General features: G+C 27.7%; 2 protein-coding genes across 5 annotated transcripts; one reads left to right on the top strand and one right to left on the bottom strand.

The window, feature by feature from the left end:
* Positions 1–311: 311 nt before the first annotated feature.
* Positions 312–6,099, top strand: LOC111680151 (putative uncharacterized protein DDB_G0271606). 4 transcript variants are annotated; one of them, XM_046948474.1, is made up of 8 exons: positions 312–1,090; positions 1,829–2,826; positions 3,227–3,377; positions 3,982–4,406; positions 4,475–5,048; positions 5,118–5,247; positions 5,312–5,379; positions 5,871–6,099. In XM_046948474.1, exons 1-7 carry the CDS (start codon positions 597–599, stop codon positions 5,336–5,338), a joined length of 2,799 nt encoding a protein of 932 aa, XP_046804430.1. In that variant the 5' UTR covers positions 312–596; the 3' UTR covers positions 5,339–5,379; positions 5,871–6,099. The 4 variants fall into 4 exon arrangements, with proteins under 4 accessions (XP_046804430.1, XP_023297545.2, XP_023297544.2 ...); XM_023441777.2 differs by lacking the exon at positions 5,871–6,099 and having other exon boundaries at positions 3,230–3,377; positions 5,312–5,435; XM_023441776.2 differs by lacking the exon at positions 5,871–6,099 and having other exon boundaries at positions 5,312–5,435.
* Positions 5,490–22,636, bottom strand: LOC111680159 (bumetanide-sensitive sodium-(potassium)-chloride cotransporter). The gene is made up of 11 exons (XM_046947990.1): positions 22,181–22,636; positions 12,814–12,823; positions 11,060–11,447; positions 10,437–10,987; positions 9,979–10,365; positions 9,574–9,921; positions 9,270–9,511; positions 8,781–9,211; positions 8,607–8,718; positions 5,863–6,139; positions 5,490–5,790 (listed from the first exon to the last, which is right to left on the bottom strand). The coding sequence occupies exons 1-11, from the start codon at positions 22,411–22,413 to the stop codon at positions 5,674–5,676; spliced, it is 3,096 nt and encodes a 1,031-aa protein (XP_046803946.1). The 5' UTR covers positions 22,414–22,636; the 3' UTR covers positions 5,490–5,673.
* Positions 22,637–23,770: the final 1,134 nt, after the last annotated feature.

The following is a 23,770-nucleotide window of genomic DNA, read 5'->3' as shown; positions in this document are numbered from 1 at the left end:
TGATGTTCATTTAAATCTACTACTGGTTTTTGCAACCAAGTATAACAATTCAATAACTTGCTTTGAGTCAAACTTAATTAAGCTATACCTTCGATATATTATTGGTTTGACCTTTTTTTTAATATAATTTCCCTTAAATATTTATTAAACTATAGAAATTTAAAATTTTATTTATACAAAAGTATCGAATTAAGTTAAACCGGCTGATAAACGTTATAAATACCAACGCTGACATTCATCGAATTAGAGCTAACGGCGTCGCCTTGAATTTAGCTTGACGCTGGACTCTGTTGCAATTGCAGTGAAAAATTATAAAACAGAAAAATATTTTTTCCACAAACTATTTTCGCTGTATTTAAGTGAAAAATTAAGGAAATTCTTTAAAACAATTGAAAAGTCAATATTTTAAAAGTTAATAATATGAAAATCTTTGAAAAAATGAAAAATATTTAAGTGTTTATCAAATTTTCAACAAACACCCTAAGTGCAGCAAAGTTGCTTATAGACAAAAAAAAGTACTACAACAATTTTTTTTTTCATCTAACACCAAACTAAACTAAAAATAAAACTTTTCGCTAGAAAGATAAAGCAGCGAAATGGCACAACGCAATTCCTCACGTATAGATCGTTTTGCTCAGATGAGCAAACAGGAAGAAATTATTGCCAAAAAACGCCAGGAAATCTTGGAAAAACAACGTACAGCCGAGCTGGCTAAGGCGGTGGCAGCAGCACAATCTTTAGCGGCCAAACTTAAAGGTGTTAGCACAGAATCGTCTTCTGTTGCTAACACAGAAAAAGCACCAAATGATGAGGCGGTTGAGGTAAAGGCCGACGAAGATGAAGAGAAAAAGTTAGATTCGTCAGAATCTGCTGCTGCGGTGAGCTCTACTAAATCCAGTTTGTCTAGTTTAACTGGCAAGACGGGTAAAATGTATGGTAGTGGCTTAAAACGTTCAACAGTTACGGCACCTTCGGCGGAACAGCCACCCGTCAAAATCCAGAATACTTTCTGTAATGATGGCTCATTTTTGGAGAACTTTAAGAAGATTTTGGAAAAACAACAACCCAAACCACCGGTGGTGGTGGCTGTGTAAGTTTTTTTTTAGTTTTTTCTTTGATATTTTAGTATTGGTCTTTTTTTTGGAAATTTTTACATAATTCGGGAGAAAATAATTTTATAATACTTATACTGTTGTTGTTGTAACAGCTAAAACTATACAATAATCTAATTGGGGGGTTCAACATCAATGTTCAGGCCTAAAAATTGGGCTACATCAACTCGATGCGTCCATAAATCCATTGGACAGAGTGAAATAGGGTTGGCTGCGCAGTTGAATATGTAGTGTGTGTTATGAGGGCCCTGACCTGTTGCTCCATTCCGATCTTAGTTGTGTCAGAACTACTCTTGTTTTTCGCAGCAGGTGTTCTTCGTGTGGAAACCTGCGACCGCGGAAGTTCATTCCCCGTCAGCCGGTTCTACGTACCGGAATGACCCGAATTATTCGGCCAAGGGCGTAGTTGCTGTTGTAACAGTTCGAAAGTGGTTAATAGTTCATTTCTGGGGAATATTTTTTTGTTGGTATAGCTATAGCTATTTAAACAACCTTTGGCCCAGTACGATTCTGGCTATTCTTTTGCGAAAGTACAAATTAACAACTTTAAGAAAGTTATAAATTCATTGCCACTTTAGCATCAGGTTCTTTTATAAAATGTTAACTCTATAATGTTCAAATTCAAAAATTTATTTAAAAAAGTGCTAAATTTTTCCATTAAAATTTTTTTTAGATGCACAATTTTACTGATTCAACTTTGTATTTTATTTTTATAGTCCAGAACCTACTACCACAAGTGAAGAAGAAACTCCCAGCACTAGCAGTGCTACCAATACTACCGCCACTATGGAATCAAATGCTAGTTCTAATCAAACTGCAGATGGCATAATGGTTACCCAACAACAAGAGCTACATCTTCAACAACAACAGCAGCAACAACAACAACAACATCAACAACAACATCAACAACAACAGCTGCAACTACAACAGCAGCATCAACATCAGCAACGTCATCAACATCAACTTCAACATCATCACCAATCCACTTTACCGCCTCCACCACCTACACCACCATCTTTACCCTTCTCATTTAATCCAGCCCTAATGGCAGCACAAAATTTAATGTTACAACAATCTATGCAGGGTCCCAATCATACACAAGCTACTACAATGCCACCACATACAGCAGCGGCATTCTTTACAGCAGCACCCCAATTTGTGCCACCTCCACCACCGCCTACAACTGTAGCAGCGGCAGCTGCTGCGGCCGCTGCTATGCTAATGCCAATGCAAGCAGTACAAGTAGCACCACCACCACCGCCTCCACCACCACAATTACCCATAGCTTTGGCAAATTTAACACCACTCTATATGATACCAGCTCCAGAGCCAATGCAATTAAATGCCATACCACAGCCAAAAGAATTTGATTTGAATGCCATACCAAAGCCGCAATTAAATTTAGAAGCTATACAAATACCAGTTCAAAATATACAACAACAACAACAACAGCAGCAGCAGCCAACACCACCACTACAACAACAGCAGCAGCAACAACAGGACCAATTTGCAAATGAACAATTAGAAGAACATCAGCAGGAATTAACAACATCTGCTTTTACACAACAAAATTTTGAGTCACAAACTATAGAAAATGCACAACAACAAACTGAAGTAGCTCAACAGCAACAACAACAGGAAACACCCCCACAGTCTAATAATTATCCTGAACAGGATTCACAACAACAACAACAACAACAACAAACAGATGAAGGTTAGTATTATTTTCAAATATTCTTAAAATAATTTTGTTTTTTAAGGAAGCAATTTCCAAAAAAAAAAAATATATCCAACATAAACATTTGCTATAAATTTTCTTACATTTTATTTTCTAAGTTCTTTAAACAAACAATAACTCAATAACAAATGTATAATTTAATATGCATTTGGTTATTGTTTTATTCTTTTTACACTTTAAATCATAATTTACACTTTAGTTGAAAAAAGCATGTTATTTTCTTTATTTTTTTTCACTTGCAAAACAAGTTCACTTTACTTTTTCACTTTTGTTGTGTTTTTTTTACAAAACAAACAAAAAACTAAACAAAAAATTACAAAAAAAAAAAAAAAAATTGTTAAAAAATTTCGAGCACGATTTTAAAGGAATTTTTCAGTAGTTTTTTCAGACAACAATCCTGTCGACAATACTAATTGCATACAAATACCAACATCTATAGAAAATCTTATCGATTTGGTTGCCGACAATGGTGATGCTTACGAAGAAACTTTACGCGGCTATAAAAATCAATTACATCCAGCATTGTGGTAAATAATTAATAAATGAAAAAAAGTAATAATAATCAAATAAAAGACAAAGAAAAGGTTTGTGTAAGAAAGGAAAGGAATGCACAGGAGTTTTTTTTTATTAAATAACAAAAATTATTAAACTAAACAATTGCTTGAAATTGCACAGACAACAACAGTGTAGATAAATGTTGTAATTCTTGTTATTTAAGAACTAACAGTTAGTATAAAATGAAAATTCTACATGCTGGCTAAAAAGATAAAGAAACTCTTTATTTCCTAAAGGAATTTTTCATTTCAATAACAAACATCTTATGCATTCCCACCTTACTTAATAAAACCTTTAAAAAAAACCAATCATAACTTGTTCAACAACAAATCAACAACGCAGCCAACAAAATTTTGAACATCTTAAGCCATTAATAAAGAAACCAAGGAAGGATTTTTCTCTAATAGCTGAATACTAAACAACTTTAACTTAATACAAAAAACATTATTTTCTCTACAAAATAACTCGTCCAAACTTTGGTTGTAAAACAAACAATTTTTGTAACTTTTATCATTCAAACATTTCCTTTATTTTTCTATGAAATTTTCTCTTCTTTCTGTTTATTTTAATATTTAGGTTTCTCTCTGATAAAACCTCTGAACAATATCATCACTATAGACAACAAATAATCGATCGACGTCAGGAGAAACTTAAGGAGCAGCAACAAAAGGAAAAAGAAGAATTAGAAAAAGAAAAGAAAATCAATCCTTCCGGATATAAGCAAAGACGTTTATATTGTTCCATAGAAGAAGATAAATATGATCCAGAATCGGTTATAAGTGCAGATAATGATTCGGATGATGAGTATCGTCGTGGTATGATGGATCGTAATAGGGATAATATTAAGCGGCGTATAGAGTGTCGTAATGAGTTGAGCGAGGAGGAAAGACAGGAACGAGAAGCCGAGGAACAGGAGGAATTGAGACGTATGGAAAAGAAAAAATTGCGTAAATCACGTTGGGGCGGTAAAATTGAAATGCCTGAAAGTTCTTCGTCGTCAAGTGAGTTTTGCTGATTTTAAGCACAATTTGAAAAAAAAAATTGTTTTTTTTTTTACAAAAATATTGAGTTTTATTTGGCCAAGGTGTACCTTCCAGTTTTGCTAACCAAAATAAACCCTTGCTAACAACCGTCACACGCAGTGATCCAGCTCTCTTGAGTTATGCCAAATTGAATTATGGTTCTACTAATCTTTCCGAGGAGGATTGGAAAAAATGTGAAGAACATTATAAAGTGAATCTTTTGTATCAGGATATGATGCGTAAAAGGCAAGAAATTGATCGTTTAGCTAAAAGTGGTAAATTTAAATATGAATACGATTCGGATGAAGATGTTGATGGTGGTACGTGGGAACATAAATTGCGTCAGGCAGAAATGGAGGCTACACGTATTTGGGCTTTAGCCTTAACCAAACAAAGTGAGGGTAAACATCATATTGGAGACTTTTTGCCACCGGAAGAATTGAAAAAGTTTATGGAACAATATGAGGCCAAGAAAAGTAATCGCCAGCCTGATTTAAGTGATTATAAGGAATATAAACTAAAAGAGGATAATATTGGTTTTCAAATGCTGCAGAAATTAGGCTGGAAGGAAGGACAAGGTTTGGGTCAAGATGGTGCTGGTATAGTGGATCCGGTTAATAAGTATAACAGCTTAAAAGGAAATCTAAATATGAACAATTTGTAATGTGTGTGTTTTGTTTTTAACACTAGGGGTCCCCAGCGTGAGGGTAACCAAGGTTTGGGTGTACAAAATTCTGCCACACCGGAAGAGTGTGATAATGAATATGATGCTTATCGTAAACGCATGATGTTGGCTTATCGTTTTAGGCCTAATCCTTTGGTTAGTTTTGTTTATTTATTTCCCATAAAAACTATTTTCATTTGAAATATCTTTTTTATTTCAGAATAATCCCCGCAGAGCCTATTATTAGAATTTTCCACCACAACTTAAAACTCTTTAAAAACTTTGTGTGTATGTTATCTAAAAAATATATATAAAACGATTTTTTTTTATTTAAGTAAAAATTGGAACAAAAGTAAAACTCTACTTTTCTAAAACAACATTAAAAAAACATTAAAACATGAATTAAAATAAACAGTTTATTGTTTAATTACAAAAAACAAAAAACATATCCTTAAAAATGTTTACATTTAATTTTTAAACGTTTAACAACTTAACTAATAATACTCCTTAACTATAAACTATATATTAAATAACTTTATTTGGCATTTATGGGATGTTAAACTTAAAAACAAAACAAAAAAACTAAGAGTACAAAGTTAATACTGGGGTTTGATTGCCTCTGGCAAATACCACTGGACATTTAACATCACACGATAACATTTCCAACCAAGACATATACAAGGGAGCAGAAATGGCCTCCTAAAATCAAAAAATAAAGTAAACATTTTCTTTTGAAATTCCCAAGAAATTCTCAATAAAAAAAAAACTTACCTTTCTAGGCATAGGCAAAGACATAACTATTAAGGCCGCCTCTGATGAATGTTCCACCACCAATTCGTGTATACGTAATTGTCTATTGGTTTTCTCTACCATTTCCTGTAATTCTGCAGAGCTTATTGCTGCTTCCTCAGAACCGGCATTATAAGAATAACTATCGATTAATTTACGATGTTGCAGTATTGTCGTTTCTTTGGGACGATCGGTAACACCTTTAAGCATTATCAATTGGGAATATTTAATACGGAATTTTGTTAATAAACTGGCCATGCTGTCAAGGAGAAAAGATAAAAGTTAAGAATTATATTAAGAATTAGCGCAGCCGTTTTTAAAGGTAAGTTTAATATTTAATTTATGTATTAATTAAAAAAATGGTAAAACATTGAAGATGTTATACAAAAAGGTGGGGGGTGTAATATTGCCAAATATGTTTTAAGCAAACCTTTTTAAAGAAACTCCTTAAAATGTATAAATAAAAATGGGGGGTATACTTATCACTATACTATCGAGGAAATATAAAGAGTTTAAGTGATATTTATAACAAAATAATGTATATAAACATAACAAAGTAATCCAATGACATATCGTTAGTTATACGCCTTTAAGTGAGTTTAAAAAGTGCTTTAACGAAAGTGAAAAACCTTTTTTTTGAAGGTAGAAATAAGTGAAATTTCCTCAGAGTGCAAAACAAAAATTAAAAAACAACAACAAAGACAATCAGTTTTTGTACTCAATAATTTAAACGATAAACATCATTAGTTGATGACAGTGTTATTGATAATTGATACTTTCGTCAAATTTAATAAGATTTATAATTTCAGTCTGATCAAGACTGCAATTCGAGATAAAATCCTTAACGAATACTAAACATACATTATTGATGGAAGAAAATAAGTACTGAGACAACATAATGACATTACCAAAGGCATTGAAGGCATGAACAAGACTTAAATCGAAGAAAGTTTGAAGAGAATTTATGGATAAAAGGAAAAAAGTGGAAAGTAAAGGGCGGACGCTACACAATGTAGAATAAGTTCCATTGTCGAAGTTATTCCGCAAAAGGATATTTAGAACTCGAAATCAAACATGATCGTTGATCAAGGCTTGAATGTGAAATACCATACAATAATGTCGTATTGTATATAGATAACCGATATAGGGAAATAAGCCGTACGAAAGGGACTAGGAGGAATACAATGGCATTATACGCAATTTCCGCATCGTTTTTTAAACAAATGTTATTCTATAAAAGAATATTAGGGCAGTGGTGATCGAACAAGATCGATGGCTCAAGACTAGAATTGTAAATACGAAACGATAATTGTTTTTGATAAAGATTGAGGACATATTAACGATTAATGAAAATAAGTTTAAAGAGAAGGACTGAGAAGGAACATTGTCGAAAAGATTGCGTTGCAGGATACAATGAAATTACATACAATTGTTGTATCATTTTTAAAGAAAGTAATTGAGGAAAAGGATATTTGTGCACCACACATTGACGAATCAGATCCAGGGCATTACGAATAATTAACACAAGATTTTTTTGTGGCAAAACATTGTCGAATAGGTATGGGAATGTCATTTATTCCAATTACTGCATCGTTTTTAAACAAAGATATTCTGTTAAAGGATATTTGGGCGGGGATCGCACAAGTAAGGGACTGATACGGACAGACAATACACATTGTCGAAGTTATTCCTCAGTGAAAATCAAACATGATCGGTGATCAAGGCTTGAACGTGAAATACCATACAATTATGTCGTATATAGGGAAATAAGTTGAACGACTACACATTGACGAATAAGATCCAGGATATTTAGGCGCCGACTTTAAATGTGATTGATTATCAAGACTTAAAGAAAAATTGACGATAGAAAACGGATATGGGAAAATAATTTAAAATTGAAGAACTGAGGTGAAACATTATCGAATAGGTATGGGATTCAGGATACAATGTCATTTAATCCAATTACTGCATCGTTTTTAAACAAAGATATTTTGTAAAAGGATATTAAGGCAGAGAGTCGCACAAGATCAACACTCAAGATTTGAATTGCATATACGATTTGATAAGTAAATTAATTGAAGATGTATTAACGATAGATAAAATTGACTTTAAAGATAATTCCTTAGACGACACATTGACGAAAAAATATGAATTCCATGTTTGGGCGATCGAACATAACCAATGCTCCATACTTGAGTTGAAGATCAATGGATGAAGTTAAAAGTAAACGACTGATACAACACATTATCCAAAAGATATGATTTTTATCTTGGATAATGCAATTAATAGATCGTTTTGAACGATATTGTTTCGTAAAAATATATTTTTTATTTTCTTTTCTAAAAAATATGATCGACGATTGGCAAACATTTACGGTAATAGACTCTATTGGTAGAAATTCGCTAGGGCTTCGTATAGACATACTAACCGAGTACTGTATGTTTGAATGCATTTCAACAATAGATGAACAAAGATACTGCACATACTGAGGTACAAGAAAGACCCTTTTAAGATATTGGAAACCCGAAACCAATTAGGTAGGATTAATTTAAAGCCAACATGACTAACTTCAAGAATCAAAATTGAGAGATTGCCAAAATCACACATAATCGTTTGACCCAAAAGTAAGCCTGAGATCATAAAATAAGTAATAGTTTCCAGTTCCCGTATATCAATATGAAATATGTTTAATTTATTCAATTCATACCAAGTTTTTCTCTACTTACTTCTTTTCTTCCAATTCCTCATCCTTGCCGTGACTCAAAGCAAACACACGCAACTTACAGTTTTGCCAATTGGAACGCATCGATATAATATAAGGCAACAACATAGTTAAACCTTTAACAAGAAAGAGAGAAACAATAAACTCCATATCACCTCGTTATTCTTCAACAACTTACCGCCATCATCATACAACCAGAAAACATCTATCGTACTCTTAGGATGTTTACTCGAGAATATAGTAACAGCATCTAAAATATGTTTAGGAACTTCGGAGCCGCCCTTCGTTAAATATGTCACATTATCATCTTGATGTAGTTTATATTTCTTAGAACTGCTCATATTAGGCATAGGCGGTGGCTGAGGAACTGTCAACGAGGAATTAGCACTCTCCATAGCGGCTAAATTTAGATTAGAATCGACATGTAAAAGTTCGGAAGCAGCATTGCCTTGAGGCACTAAAAGATTAGTGAAACCCTTGGCATTGGCAGTGTTAATATGACCCAAACCATTTGAACCAGAATAGGTAATTTCAGGATTTAATTCAGAAAAATCTAAGCCATCGGGTAAACGTAAAATGGCCACACCCATGCGTAAGGAGAAGGACATGCTGGAATTTTATGTAAGGGTTTTATATAGAACAGATTTACTTTTGTAAACAAACTTACTTTAAAATATTGAAATAACTATCCACCTCTTGAGGATTGCATTCACACCAATTACTTTTATAGCCCATTACCATGATATTGGGTGTTAATTTACCAAAACCGGTGGATTTCAATAGAGCCTTGACACCTTCTTCCATGGTAAAACCATCGAGTACATTGTAGAAAGCTTTAATTTTGCGAGCATTCAAGTATTTCTGACCTTCTTTGATGATTTGTTGACGATTCTTATAAACCAAACTGGTCTTAAGGGGAAAAATATATTATAAACTTAGGAACTTATTATAAGTTATAAAGGAAAACTTACTGGCACTATATTGGCCACAAATAGTAGAGAATTATGTTTGGTTAACAAATAACTGAAATCTACTAAAGGTGGTCTTATCATGGGATCTCCCGTCAATACCAAAACTTGTGGTGTATAGTTCTTAACATGATCCGAAACATTTTGCAATCTATGCATGGCGGTAACAGCTGCCTTATACTGTTGAGCTTGAGTAGAAGAGCCCCAATTTGCTTCGGGTTTACGATACATGACCACCAAATATAAAATAAATATGATGACCAATGTTACCAAGGATGAGATGTAGTCTATAAGAAACATAATGGCCACACACAGAACACAACCAAACAAACTTAACCAGGCATTGTAATACTAAAATCGGAAATGATTTGTTTTTAAATTATTTACAAGTTTAATGTGAAAACTTACCTTAAAGGTGGGTCGCCAACCTAAAGGCTTGACAAAGGCCGCATGAAAGGTACAGAAATTGATGAGAGCATAAGAAGCCAAATAGAAGGTAGAGATGAGAGGAGCAATTACATTAAGTTGACCAATTAAAAGGAAACCAGCTGAGATTATAAAGGTCAAAACATAACCTCTGTAAGGTTCACCATGTTTGCCATAAGGTTTAGAGAAGAAAATTAAACCGGGATAGATTTGATCTATACCCAATGCCTGCACTAAGCGTGGCACTGAAAGCAAATTGGTTAAAGCTGTACTTAAAGTGGCGGCAAAACAACCAGCATAAATCAAAGGTCCCCACAAAGACATCAGTTGCATGACCGAATACGAATTGGCCAAACCATAAGGGCAGGACTGAAAAAGTATTTAAAACTGTCAAGTTAGAAATGCACATTATTTTTTTATTTTAAAGACAAACAACCTACATTATCTGCCTTGCAAGCCAATTCCGAACTGACAATAGTACCATTTATCAAATCGGTTATATTGCCCGAAGCATCACGTACTGCAGCACCACCAGCAAAAACTACAAAAATTGCATACGATATCATAGACAATAGCAAAGCCCATAGAGTACCCTTGGGTATGGCATCACCGGGATTCTTTAAATCACCACAAATATTAGCACCGGCCTGAATACCCGTAACACTGGGGAAAAATATAGCAAATACACTAAAGAAATTCTGATTAACATTCTCGGAGAAACGATAATCCGGAACGAAATTCTCCTTAAGTGTACCCCATGAAAAGCCCACAAAACCCTTGGAAATAGCATCAGCATTATCCTGAGGACCAATGGCGGCACCAATTAGGAAATTGAAAATAGCCAAGACAATAGTGACAATAAGGAAATTTTGTGCCTTTGTCTCCCATTCCATGCCAACACAGCAAATGCAAATTAACACCAATATAGTGCAAACACCCACGATACGCACATCATTAATGCCGCCATCAACAATTTTTAAACCATTTTCACCTGGAAAGGGAAAAGAAATTCTGTAGAATACTTCCAAGTCCCCACGTACGATATAAGTATAGAAAAACTTACGCAACAAATCATTAAGGGAATCACAAAAACCTATGGTATTCATGGCTGCCGCTACAGCATTAGCAAAGGCAAATACCACACCCACTGAAGCACCGAACTCAGGACCCAAAGATCTTGATATAATGAAATAAACACCACCACCTTTTACTTCACCATTTGTACTGATGGCCGATAGCGAGAGTGTGGTGACAACACAAACAATGGCGGATATGGCAATGATGATAAGTGTTTGTAAAATACCCGATTGAGCCACTACCCAACTGAGACGCAAGAATAACATTACACCCCAGATATTGAGCAAACAAGGCACCATAACACCTACAATCCATCCTAGTTTTATAGCATGACCCATTGGTTCCGGTGGTGGAGGTTCAGGAATTTGTATAGACTGAAAAAGAAATGAATGAAATTTTAAAAATAATTGTAATCGTATACATAATCGATTATTCGAATAATATTCTATATTTTATACTTATTCGAGAAAAAATTCAATTGATTAATCGAATATGTTTGAACGCTTAATCGTCAACTTTTCAATCGATTAATTGAATGTGTTTTTTGGTTTTTAAATAAGTTTCTTTTTTCGAAATTTTAGAAAAGCATATAAATCGATGATACACTCGTATAATTTTAATCGATTATTCGAATAATTTTAAACACTTTGATTAAACGTTTAATTTTAATCGTTTATTCGAATAATTTTAAAGAAATTTTTTGAATTGTTTTGCAAAGTATTTTAATCGTTTAATTGTATAATTTTAATCGATTATTCGAATAATTTTTAATGACTTTTTAAAAACTCAACTGTTTTTTTTTTTGAAAGTTATTTTAGTGAAAAATATTTTCGATTAATGAAAAAAATTTTTAATCGATTAATTGAATATTTTTAAACGATTAATTAACTATTTTTAAACGTTGAAACTAAAACACTAATTCGAATTCTTATCTTTTACACAAACTTTAAAAGCAAGTCCAAATTTTATAGCCGATTATTCGTATAATTTAATCGATTATTCGAAAAATTTATAAACCTTTTTTTCAAAATTTTACAGTCAGCATAAAAGAAAATTATTTGAAAGTGTCTTTGATAAAAATTTAATCGATTAATCGAATATTTTTAATCGGTTATTCGAATATTTTTAATCGATTAATCGAATATTTTTAATTGATTATTTCGCTTTGTTTAAAAGAAAGAGTAGTCGGTAACGAAAGAGCGAATGTTAAAGCTATTTAAAGGAAAGGGAGCTCGAAGCAGTTAAACTGACTAATGGAAAACCATTCGACGCAACAAAAGCTAAAATAAAAATATGGATGAGAGAATCCCATAAGACTTCTTGGAATAATGAAACATTGGGTAGAACCACGAAAATCCTATGGGGTGACCCTAATGAGAGCAAGACGAAAAATCTCCTCAAAATGAGCAATTCTGAAGTTAGTATGATAGTACGTATTCTGAATGGACACACAGGATTACGAGCATATTTATGCAAAATTGGACGTGCGGATTCAAACGTATGTAGAGCATGTTGAGAGGACAGTGAAACACTCGAGCACTTTCTATGGCACTGTCAGGCATTCGTCGAAGTAAGATCCAAGTATCTTGAAAGTGATGTTGTTCCGGAAATAACATTCCTAACTAACACTGATTGAAAGATTCTTAGGAATTACGTTCAGGAAACTGAGCGCACAACAGGCCCGATTATGGCCTAAGTGTATTTCTTCGGATTTGATGTAGTATACATCCTCCTATCAACCCAACCTAACCTTAAAAGAATATAAGCATTTACATGTTTTTTCATTACATTTTAATCGAATAATCGAATAATTTTAAACAAATTTTGTTAAAATGTCATTATAACAAAACTTTAAAATTAATTTTGAACAAATTTAGAATTATTTAATCGAATATTTTTAATCGATTAATCGGATAGTTGAGGTTTTATCAATATATTCCACAAATTTCATAAATTTAATAGATTTTTTAAAATTTGTTTCTTTTTTACCATTTTGTTTAAATTATCAAAAGAAATTTTAATCGCATTTTATCTTTTTTATGAACAAAATTTCATAACGAATAATCGATTATTCGTATAATTTATTCGCATAATTTATTCGTTTATCGCATAATTTCGAACGATTTTTTAATTTATTTGTAAAGTGTTATTATTTTTCTTTAATTCTAATCGATTATTCGTAAAATTTAAAACGATTATTCGAAAAATTTTGAACGATTTTTTTTATTCCAACCGATTAATCGAATATTTTTAATCGATTTATTGAATGTATTCTTACAAATAAGTGCTGTTTCATGCTTTTTTTCTTTTAAAAGAGTTTTTTACTCTTTTAATTTGTAAAATTATTCGTATAATTTAATTCGATTATTCGTATAATTTTATTTGATAATTCGTATAATTTGATTCGATTATTTGTATACTTTTTAACGATTTTGCTATTGTGTTACACTTTGTTGATAAAAATGTTATTCGTAAAACTTTTTTTTTTTAAATTTAATCGATTAATCGAATATTTTTAATCGATTAATCGGATGTGTTTAAAAAAAAAAACGAAAGCTATTTTTTGTTCTCTTAAATGAAATGAAATTATTATTAAAAGAAAATCACATGAACAAGTTTTTTTTTTTATCGATTAATCGAATGTTTTTATCGAGATGCAATGAAATTAATTTGTTCATTTCTTTTATTATTTTAGATGGAACAAAAAATAAACAAAATAAAGAATATCAGGAAAGAATTAAAGTCAGATCAAAGTCAAGAACTGAAGCTGTATGTTAAACTTTAGCATAAAGGCGATGAAATGAAATGAAACAAATCTAATAAACAGGTTGGTACTTTATTTTTGGCACTTTTTATTGAATTGAATCTTTGGTTTTTAAGTTTACTTCACCATCACTAATTAGTTGAATCTTTGATTTTTACCATCACTTTGGCATCACTGATTAGTTGATTGAAATTCTCTTGGGCGTATTATTAATATTAATTAATATTCATATTAAATATAACTTATACGTACAGCTGGCATTTAAACATTTTTGGCATAATTTTTACTAAAAAATGTTTTATGAAATATTAATTTTTATAAATAGAAAAATAAATTCCCTCAATTACTGATGTTTTTTTTTACAAAACAAATTAAAATTTGACTTATGCATGTCAAACTCTAATTTTTTTATTTAATTACTTTCTAATGATTAAACATTTATTTAGATTAAAATCATAAAAAAAAATTACAAATAATTTTAATTGAAAACTTTGTCATGTTTTTTTTTCTCGTTTTGTTTTTAAATAGATTCCGCTAATTGAAAATAATAAAAATGACATGTAAATTGATAAATTACTCATCAATTATGATAAAGAAATACAAAATTAGCAAATGTCTAAACTAATTAATACAAAAAACAACAACAACACTAACAAAGTCATAGTTAATCGTAAAGGTAATTTAAAAAGTAAAAAAAGATAAGAAACTAATCAATACAAGCTAAAACGTGTAATTTTATAGTATTTTCTCTATATTAGCCAAACTACGCAATAACGTTTTCTTTTTTTTGGAAAATTTTAATCGATTAATCGTATATGTTTTAAAAATTATAAAAATTTTTGTGTTCTTTTCATAAAATAATTTTAGCACTTTAGCCAAAAGTCTATCAAATTGTTAAAACACTTTGTTTTTTACCGTTTTTGTAGGAATTTTAAATAAAGTATTCGATTATTCGAACAATCTTAAGGAAATGGTTCTAAGATTTCAAATTAATCGAAAAACTAGTTTTAAAACGAAGAATTTCATCAATTAATCGCATTATTTTAAACGATTAATCGGCAGATTTTTTAAAATATATACATTTTTTTAAAAATCTGTAATTGAATAATCGATTAAAATGGCACGAATAATCGATTATTCGATTAATTTAAAATTATATTCCAGGTTTTATTTATTTCGTATTTGTGTAATAAGACAAGAAAAAGTGATTAAAAACGGATTTTGTAAAAGTTTTAATCGATTAATCGAATATTTTTAAACGATTAATCGATTATACATTTATTTATATTCTTTTCATTTGAGCAAGTTTTTTTTTGACAAATTTACAAATATTTTTAATCGAATAACTTATTATTTGAAAAAAAATTAATCGGTTATTCGAATAATTTAAACCCTGTTTTTAAAAATTTATATTTTACGGATTTATCTAATAAAGTAAGAAAAGATTATTAAAAAATAAGTATTTTGGAAATGTTGTAATCGATTAAGCGAATATTTTTAAACAAATTTTTGAAAATTTATAATCGAATAATCGATTAAAATGCCACGAATAATCGATTATCCGATTAATTTAAAATTATTTTCCAGGATTTATTTATTTCGGATTTATCTAACTAAACAAAAAAAGTGATTAAAAACGGATTTTGTAATAGTTTTAATCGATTAATCGAATATTTTTAAGCGATTAATAGTCGATTAATCGAATATTTTGGCTCGATTATACATTTATTAATATTCTTTTCATTTGTGCAAGTTTTTTTGATAAATTTTTAAAAATTTTTAATCGAATAACTTATTTTTTGAAAAAATTAATCGGTTTTTCGAATAATTTAAACCCTGTTTTAGAAAATTTATATTTTTTGGATTTATCCAATAAGATTATAAAAAATAAGGATTTTGGAAAAGTTTTAATCGATTAAGCGAATATTTTTAAACGATTAATCAAATATTTTAATCGATTAATCGAAAATTTTTAATCGAATAATCATAATTTTTAATATAAACATTTGTTCAGCTTCTTTTCATTTAAACAATTATATATTACAAAAATTTTGAACAGGATTTTCTACCGAATAATCGATTATTCGTATAAAATTTAAACGATTATTCGCATAATTTAAAAAGGATTTTTTCAGCTTATTTTAATAAAGTTTTTATTTTGCATTGATTCCAAATCGATTGTTAGTAAAAACAATTAATCGAATCATTTTAAACGAATTTTAATCGAATAATCGATTATTCGTATATTTTAACCGAATATTTTTAATAGCATTTTTTATTTTCTTTTAAACAATTTTATAAAAGAAAATATAAGAAAATTTGAAACAATTAATCGAATAAATTTGAAGGGATTTTTTTAGAATCGTATTTTAATCGATTAATTGTATATTTTAACCGAATATTTTTAATAGCACTTTATTTTTTATTTTTATCTTTTAAAGAATTATACAAAATTTAAAAAAAATTGAACGAGATTTTCTACCGAATAATCGATTATTCGTATAAATTTTAAACGATTATTCGCATAATTTCAAACGATTTTTGAAATTTTTTTTATAATTTTGCATTAATTTCAAATCGTTTGTTAGTAAAATTTAAAACAAGTAATCGAATAATTTTAAACGAATTTTAAACGAATAATCGATTATTCGTATATTTTAACCGAATATTTTTAATAGCATTTTTTATTTTCTTTTAAACAATTTTATAAAAGAAAATATAAGAAAATTTGAAACAATTAATCGAATAAATTTGAACGGATTTTTTTAGAATCGTATTTTAATCGATTAATTGTATATTTTAACCGAATATTTTTAATAGCACTTTATTTTTTTTATTTTTATCTTTTAAACAATTATAAAAATTTCAAAAATTTTGAAGGAGATTTTCTACCGAATAATCGATTATTCGTATAAAATTTAAACGATTATTCGCATAATTTCAAACGATTTTTGAAATTATTTTTATAATGTTATTATTTTGCATTAATTCCAAATCGTTTGTTAGTAAAATTTAAAACAAGTAATCGAATAATTTTAAACGAATTTTAAACGAATAATCGATTATTCGTATATTTTAACCGAATATTTTTAATAGCATTTTTTATTTTCTTTTAAACAATTTTATAAAAGAAAATATAAGAAAATTTGAAACAATTAATCGAATAAATTTGAACGGATTTTTTTAGAATCGTATTTTAATCGATTAATTGTATATTTTAACCGAATATTTTTAATAGCACTTTATTTTTTTTATTTTTATCTTTTAAACAATTATAAAAATTTCAAAAATTTTGAAGGAGATTTTCTACCGAATAATCGATTATTCGTATAAATTTTAAACGATTATTCGCATAATTTCAAACGATTTTTGAATTTTTTTTTTTATAATTTTGCATTAATTTCAAATCGTTTGTTAGTAAAATTTAAAACAATTTATCGAATAATTTTAAACGAATTTTAAACGAATAATCGATTATTCGTATATTTTAACCGAATATTTTTAATAGCATTTTTATTTTCTTTTAAACAATTTTATAAAAGAAAATATAAGAAAATTTGATACAATTAATCGAATAAATTTGAACGGATTTTTTTAAAATCGTATTTTAATCGATTAATTGTATATTTTAACCGAATATTTTTAATAGCACTTTATTTTTTTATTTTTATCTTTTAAACAATTATAAAAATTTCAAAAATTTTGAAGGAGATTTTCTACCAAATAATCGATTATTCGTATAAATTTTAAACGATTACAGGCAGAATTTTAAAGGAAATACATATGTTAAAGTTTTATTCATTAATTCTAAACGATTATTTGTAGAATTTATAACGATTTATCGAATAATTTTGAACGGTTATTAAATTTTTTTTATATTTTAAATTTTATTAGAAAATTGATTTAAAAATTATTTTCTTTTTAAAGTTTTAATCGATTAAAATTTTTTTAAAAAATTTTCAATCAATTATTTGTATAATTTTAAACGATTATTCGTTAGATATTCTGTCGTAACTTTTAAATGGTTTTCAATGTAAATTTAATTGCACGTGATACATTTCTGTTAAAACCCAATTTCCAATTTCATGTTTTGTTTTCAAAAGGTTTCAAGTACCATTGTCATTTTTATGTTAAATTGTGGACATTTTTATGTCATAACTAGTACTTGAATTAGAAAAGAAGCCAAATTGCTGAAATTTATCTTAACAAAAATTTTAGGTATTTTTTTGTTCTTTCGTCTCTGCTTTTGTTTATAAAAATAATTATTATATATGTATGTATTTTTTTAATATTTTCGTAATGTTTATCACATTTCACTTAAAATAAAATCATTGACATTTAAGTGATAAATCATTGTCATTGTTTTTTTGTTTTGATATTATATTTTTATGAATGACTGCTGCAAACTTCAGTTAAATTAAAATGTTTAACGTCCAACGTACGCATGGGTTTGTTAAAGTTGTCTTTTTTTTGTTCTTTTTTTCTATTATTTAGATTTTGAAGTACTTTTGTTTGTGGTTGTTGTTGTTCTTTTAGAACGTTTATCTGTCTGTCTGTCTGTTTTTATTTTAATATCAATTGTCGTAAGTTTTGAATCCCTTTAACAATTAAACATTTTTTTTTAAATTTTTAAACTATTTCTTTAATAATGAGTTGTCTGATATTGTTATTTTTCAAATAATGATTTATTAGTTTTTATTGAGAAATTTTATGTAATTGTTGTTAATGTAACAAAATTAACAAGTATTATTTAGGAAAACATTTTTAAGACAAATTAAACATTTTTCACAAAAAGTAACACTGACGCGTCATGATGTATGTGCCCTTTATACTAAAGATTTGAAGTGAGTTAGAGGGAGAGAAAGAAAGTTTCTCAAGACATGAATTTTCAGAATTTTTTTATATTTTTTTATATCAATAATTTTTTTAATTTTGTAAAAATTTTAAATCGAATAATCGTTTATTTCGTATAATTTTTAACGATTATTTGCATTTTTTTAGGCAATTTATCAATATTTCAGCTTAAATCTATAAGAAAATTATTCAAAAATAATGATTAGATATTTTTTAATAAATTATTCGAATATTTTTAATCGATTAATCGTATATATTTAAAAAAACTTAAGAAATTTTAAAGTTCTTTTCTTTTAAAATATATTTTTAAAAATTTTGGAAAATATTCATTTTTTTTTTCAAGCTAATAATCGGTTATTTTTTTAACTACTAAAAATTATTCGAATAATTTTTAACAATTTTTTTTTTCAAAGATTTTATCATTTTTAGCTCGAATTTCTAAAAAAAAATATTAATCAATTAAATTGCAATTTTTTTTAAAAATCGAATATTTTTAATCGATTAATCGGTTTTTGTAAAATATTTTAAAGATGTTCAACCGAATATATTTAATTATAAATTATTATTTAAATATATTTAAAACAAAATTTTTCAAACTTTGAAACAAGTTATGCGAAAAAAATAACATTTTAAATTAATTATTCGAATATTTTTAATCGATTAATCGTTTTATTTCTAAAAAAAAACTTTTGTTATCTTTTATTTCAAATAAAATTTTTAGAAATTTTAGAAAATATTTCTCATCGACTATTTCTAAAATTTTAATCGAATAATTGATTATTCGTATAATTTTAATCGAATAATCGATTATTCATATAATTTCAATCGAATACATATATGAATGATAGATTCAAATCTAACAAGTATAAATTTTACATTAAAACTATAAGAAAATTGCATTTGGAAAAGTTTTAATAAATTAATCGAATATTTTTAATCGATTAATAAGAAGTGTTCTAGAAAACAACAATTTTTTAAGTTCATCATTCAAATAATTTTTGAGAATTTTTACAAAAAAATCAATATATCTACCCTAAACATATAAAAGTGTGGGAAGTTTTTTAACCAATTAATCGAATATTTTTAATCGGGTAAACGAATGTATTCTAAAGTTTATAAAGTCGTGCACTTTCTTAACTTTTTCTAATCTCATCGATTATTCGTTTAATTATAAAAAATTTCAATATTTGAACTAAAATTAAAAGAAAATTATTCGAAAAGTGCTTTAGGAAAATTTTTAATTTTTAATCGATTAATCGAATATTTTCTATGTTTTTTTAAAAAAAGTAATAAATTTTAACATTTTCTAAAAACTTTTAAAAAAAAGTATTCGATTATCCGAAAAATTTTAATCGATTACTTGAATAATTTTCAAAAATTTTAATAAAATTTTCAATATTTGATCTAAATTTACAAGAAATTGATTCGAAAAGTACGATTTGGAAATCGAATCGAATATTTTTAATCGATTAATCGAATGTATTCTAAAGTATATAAAACCGTTCGCATTCTTAACTTTAAAACAAAGTAATCGACTCTTCGAATAATTCTAATCGAATAATTTTAATCGATTAATCGAATAATTTTAATCGTTTAATCGAATAATTTTAATCGATTATTCGAATTATTTTTAACAATTTTATTAAAATATTTCTTTATTTCACCTAAACTTACAAGAAAATTATTCAAAAAGTGAGATTTTGAAATATTTAAGCAATTAATCGAATACTTTTAATCGATTATTCGAATGTGTTTTAAAGTATATTAAATCATCCGCGTTCTTAAATTTAAAACAAAGTAATCGGTTATTCAAATTATTGTAATCGATTAAATGAACAATTTCATCGAATAATTCTAATCGAGTATTCAAATAATTTTTAACATTTTAAACAAAAATGTATAAAAGTACGATTTGAAAATGTTAAAGCAATTAATCGAATATATTTAATCGATTATTCGAATGTGTTCCAAAGTATATTAAATCGTTCTTTACTTTAAAACAAAGTAATTGGTCATTCGAATAATTCCAATTGATTAATCGAATCGATTATTCAAAGGTATTCTAAAGTATAAAATAATAAAGTACTCGATGATCCATATAACTTGAATCGATAAAAAAATGTTCGTTCGCGTTCTTAAATTAAAAATAAAGTAATCGATTATTCGAATAGCTCTAATCGATTAATCGAACAATTTTAATATCCGACCTAATCGGTTAAATGGATTTTATTATATTTCATACAACAAGTATTTTCAATTCATAACAATTTCAATCGATTAATCAAAAATGTTTAATTATTAAAAATTTGATTTAACAAATTTTCAGAATTCACAGACATAGGAAAATTTTTTAAATAATAATTACAATTTTTCTTATAATTAGCAACTTTTTTGTTAAATAATATTTATTTTTTACAATTACAGAAATTTGTTTATTAAACTAATTACAAATACTTTTATAAAATTAAAAAAACAAATATTCATCAATTTTTGTTATTTGTTAAATTCAATTCAAAAATCTCTGGGTATTAGTAACCAACAACTTGTAGCAAATCCATAATAATTGCTATTTATTATTATTATTTATATAAAATAAATAATAAATACTCGAATCTATGTATATAAATATTTTATTTACACTAGCTAAATAAAAGCTTAAATTTAGTAAACATGTAAATTGTTGCTATTATTATATTTTGTTAAAAATTGTTTACAAAAAAATTTTTGTTAAACATGCTAATTAAACATCGTTTTATTACTTTTTGTCATTGTACAAAAGAAAAAAAAAAGAAATCAAACTTAAAAACGTTACAATAAGAAAAAGAGGAAAAAATATTTATTAAATTGTTTAACACATTTGTTTTTATATTTCATTTAATATTCAATGGATTTTACTAGATTTTTTTACTTAAAAATTTCAACTGAAATTTATTTTGAAATTTATTTTTATGTTTATTTTAATTAGTTATCTTTTGTTTTGTTGAAATTATTTTTATTTATAAAATATTTAGTTTTGAATGTGTAATCCTGTTAAATTTAGTTTTAACTAGTTTATTTGTTAATTTATTTATAAGAAATAAAAACGTGAGCTTTAAGGTACCCATGTATATGAAGCAGGGATGTAAAATTTAGTACTATTGCACTTTTAGAACTGAACTAGAACTGAACTAGAACTGAACTAGAACTGAACTAGAACTGAACTAGAACTGAACTAGAACTGAACTAGAACTGAACTAGAACTGAACTAGAACTAAACTAGAACAGAACTAGAATTGAACTAGAACTGAACTAGAACTGAACTAGAACTGAACTAGAACTGAACTAGAACTGAACTTGAACTGAACTTGAACTGAACTAGAACTGAACTAGAACTGAACTATGGTTCTGCAAGACAGGATAATACAACTTTTTCTCACTTATATTATATTTTTAATACTTTTTATTTCTAATTTATTAATATTTTTTAGTTTTTCCAATTTTTTCACTTACTGAGTCAATTGAGCCAAACTGAATTTACGATCATCAGTTACGGTGGCATTTTTAGATTTTAAAAAACTGCCGAAACCACGAAAGGATATGCGTGAAGATTTGCGCGGTGGTGGATTTTGATAGGCAGGAACATTACTATTAGATTCCTGGCCATTTGTAGGAACATTTTCAGTTATAGTGGTAATATTCGGGTTAGTCCCATTGGATTTAGAAACTTGAAACCTATCAGTCATAATGTTATAGTTGTTATTTTCTTTTTTAACAAATATTTCTTATTTTTTTATTATTTTCTAAAACACTTTTTATTTAACACTTTAAAGGATAATGTTTTATATTTGCTCCGTAAAAAATTTAAATTATATTTTATTTTTCATTTCCGTTTCCGTTAATAAACATTTTTCGTTTTGATTTAAAACTTAAAATCCTTTTACCGTATCGTCTGTGTTAACGTTTATAAAATACCTTAACAATTAACTGCAAATTATTGATGTTAGGGGCTTTTATCGACTTTTCTTCTGGCTTTTGATTGAATTCATTCATGTGTTGCCCTTACAGGCTGTTTTTTTTTTGTTAGTTTAAATCGCAATGTTTACATTATTAGTATCAGAATAAAAAATATAATCGCTCTTTGTTTAGAATGTAGTAGTAAAAGTATTTGCTCTCAATCTTATTATTGATGTTGTTATTGTTATTGCTGTTATTGTTAAGAGCATGTGAAAAACTGTTAAATCGATCGATGATAACTAATTTTTTCTATAACATTAACGTCAGTCAACAAATGCAAAATGTTGTTGTTTAAACAACAACAACAAAAATGTGTTAATCACAATATAAAGAGTGCTCGATTTAAAGCGTTTTTAAATAATTAACACTTTAACACAACACTTTTTTTCTGTATTAAATTATATAAATATTAATTGTGTTTTATGAGAACCAATCAAATTGTGGTTATTTATGTTTGTATGTATAGGTTTTTATTAAGAATTTGCCTGTTTGTGCGTTTTTTTATTTGTGTACGAATTGGTTTTTTTCATAAAGTATCAGTGAGTAATATGTTTACTTTAATGTCTATCTGATAATACATATGTATGCTGGTAACATTATGGTTTGCGTAAATGTATTTGTATGTAATATACAAACTCTCTGTTAATGTTTACATCTGTTCGGATTTTTTACAGTAATATTACAAAGGATTAATGTTATCGTATTTGTTTGTTTACAATTAGAGCTGCCAGATAATATTGATGAAAATCAATTGTAGTTATTAAACATCCAACTACATGATCCCAATTTAATATATCGGCTTATACTTATTTAAAATTGTCATTTTTAATTACTTTATTTACCTTCTCTAAATACTTTCTCTTAGAATTGTACACCTGTCAAGCATTGTTTTTATTTGTTTACATTCGTTAAAGAATGCTAAGTGGGCTAAGTTATTAACGTTTACAATATTTTTAATTAATACAGGGTTTAAGCTGCAACTAGAACTGAACTAGAACTGAACTAGAACTGAACTAGAACTGAACTAGAACTGAACTAGAACTGAACTAGAACTGAACTAGAACTGAACTAGACCTGAACTAGAAC

Source organism: Lucilia cuprina, chromosome 4, assembly GCF_022045245.1.
Source record: "Lucilia cuprina isolate Lc7/37 chromosome 4, ASM2204524v1, whole genome shotgun sequence".
Lineage (NCBI taxonomy): Eukaryota > Metazoa > Arthropoda > Insecta > Diptera > Calliphoridae > Lucilia > Lucilia cuprina.
This window is presented reverse-complemented; position numbering and strand designations above follow the sequence as displayed.

Coding starts and splice junctions, on each gene's coding strand:
- LOC111680151 (XM_046948474.1), top strand. CDS start 597: ATGGCACAACGCAATTCCTCACGTATAGATCGTTTTGCTCAGATGAGC. Junction 1,091..1,828: donor CCACCGGTGGTGGTGGCTGT/GTAAGTTTTTTT, acceptor TTATTTTTATAG/TCCAGAACCTACTACCACAA. Junction 3,378..3,981: donor CAATTACATCCAGCATTGTG/GTAAATAATTAA, acceptor TTTAATATTTAG/GTTTCTCTCTGATAAAACCT.
- LOC111680159 (XM_046947990.1), bottom strand. CDS start 22,413: ATGACTGATAGGTTTCAAGTTTCTAAATCCAATGGGACTAACCCGAAT. Junction 10,366..10,436: donor TGGCTTGCAAGGCAGATAAT/GTAGGTTGTTTG, acceptor ATACTTTTTCAG/TCCTGCCCTTATGGTTTGGC. Junction 6,140..8,606: donor GAGGAATTGGAAGAAAAGAA/GTAAGTAGAGAA, acceptor TCTCCTTGACAG/CATGGCCAGTTTATTAACAA.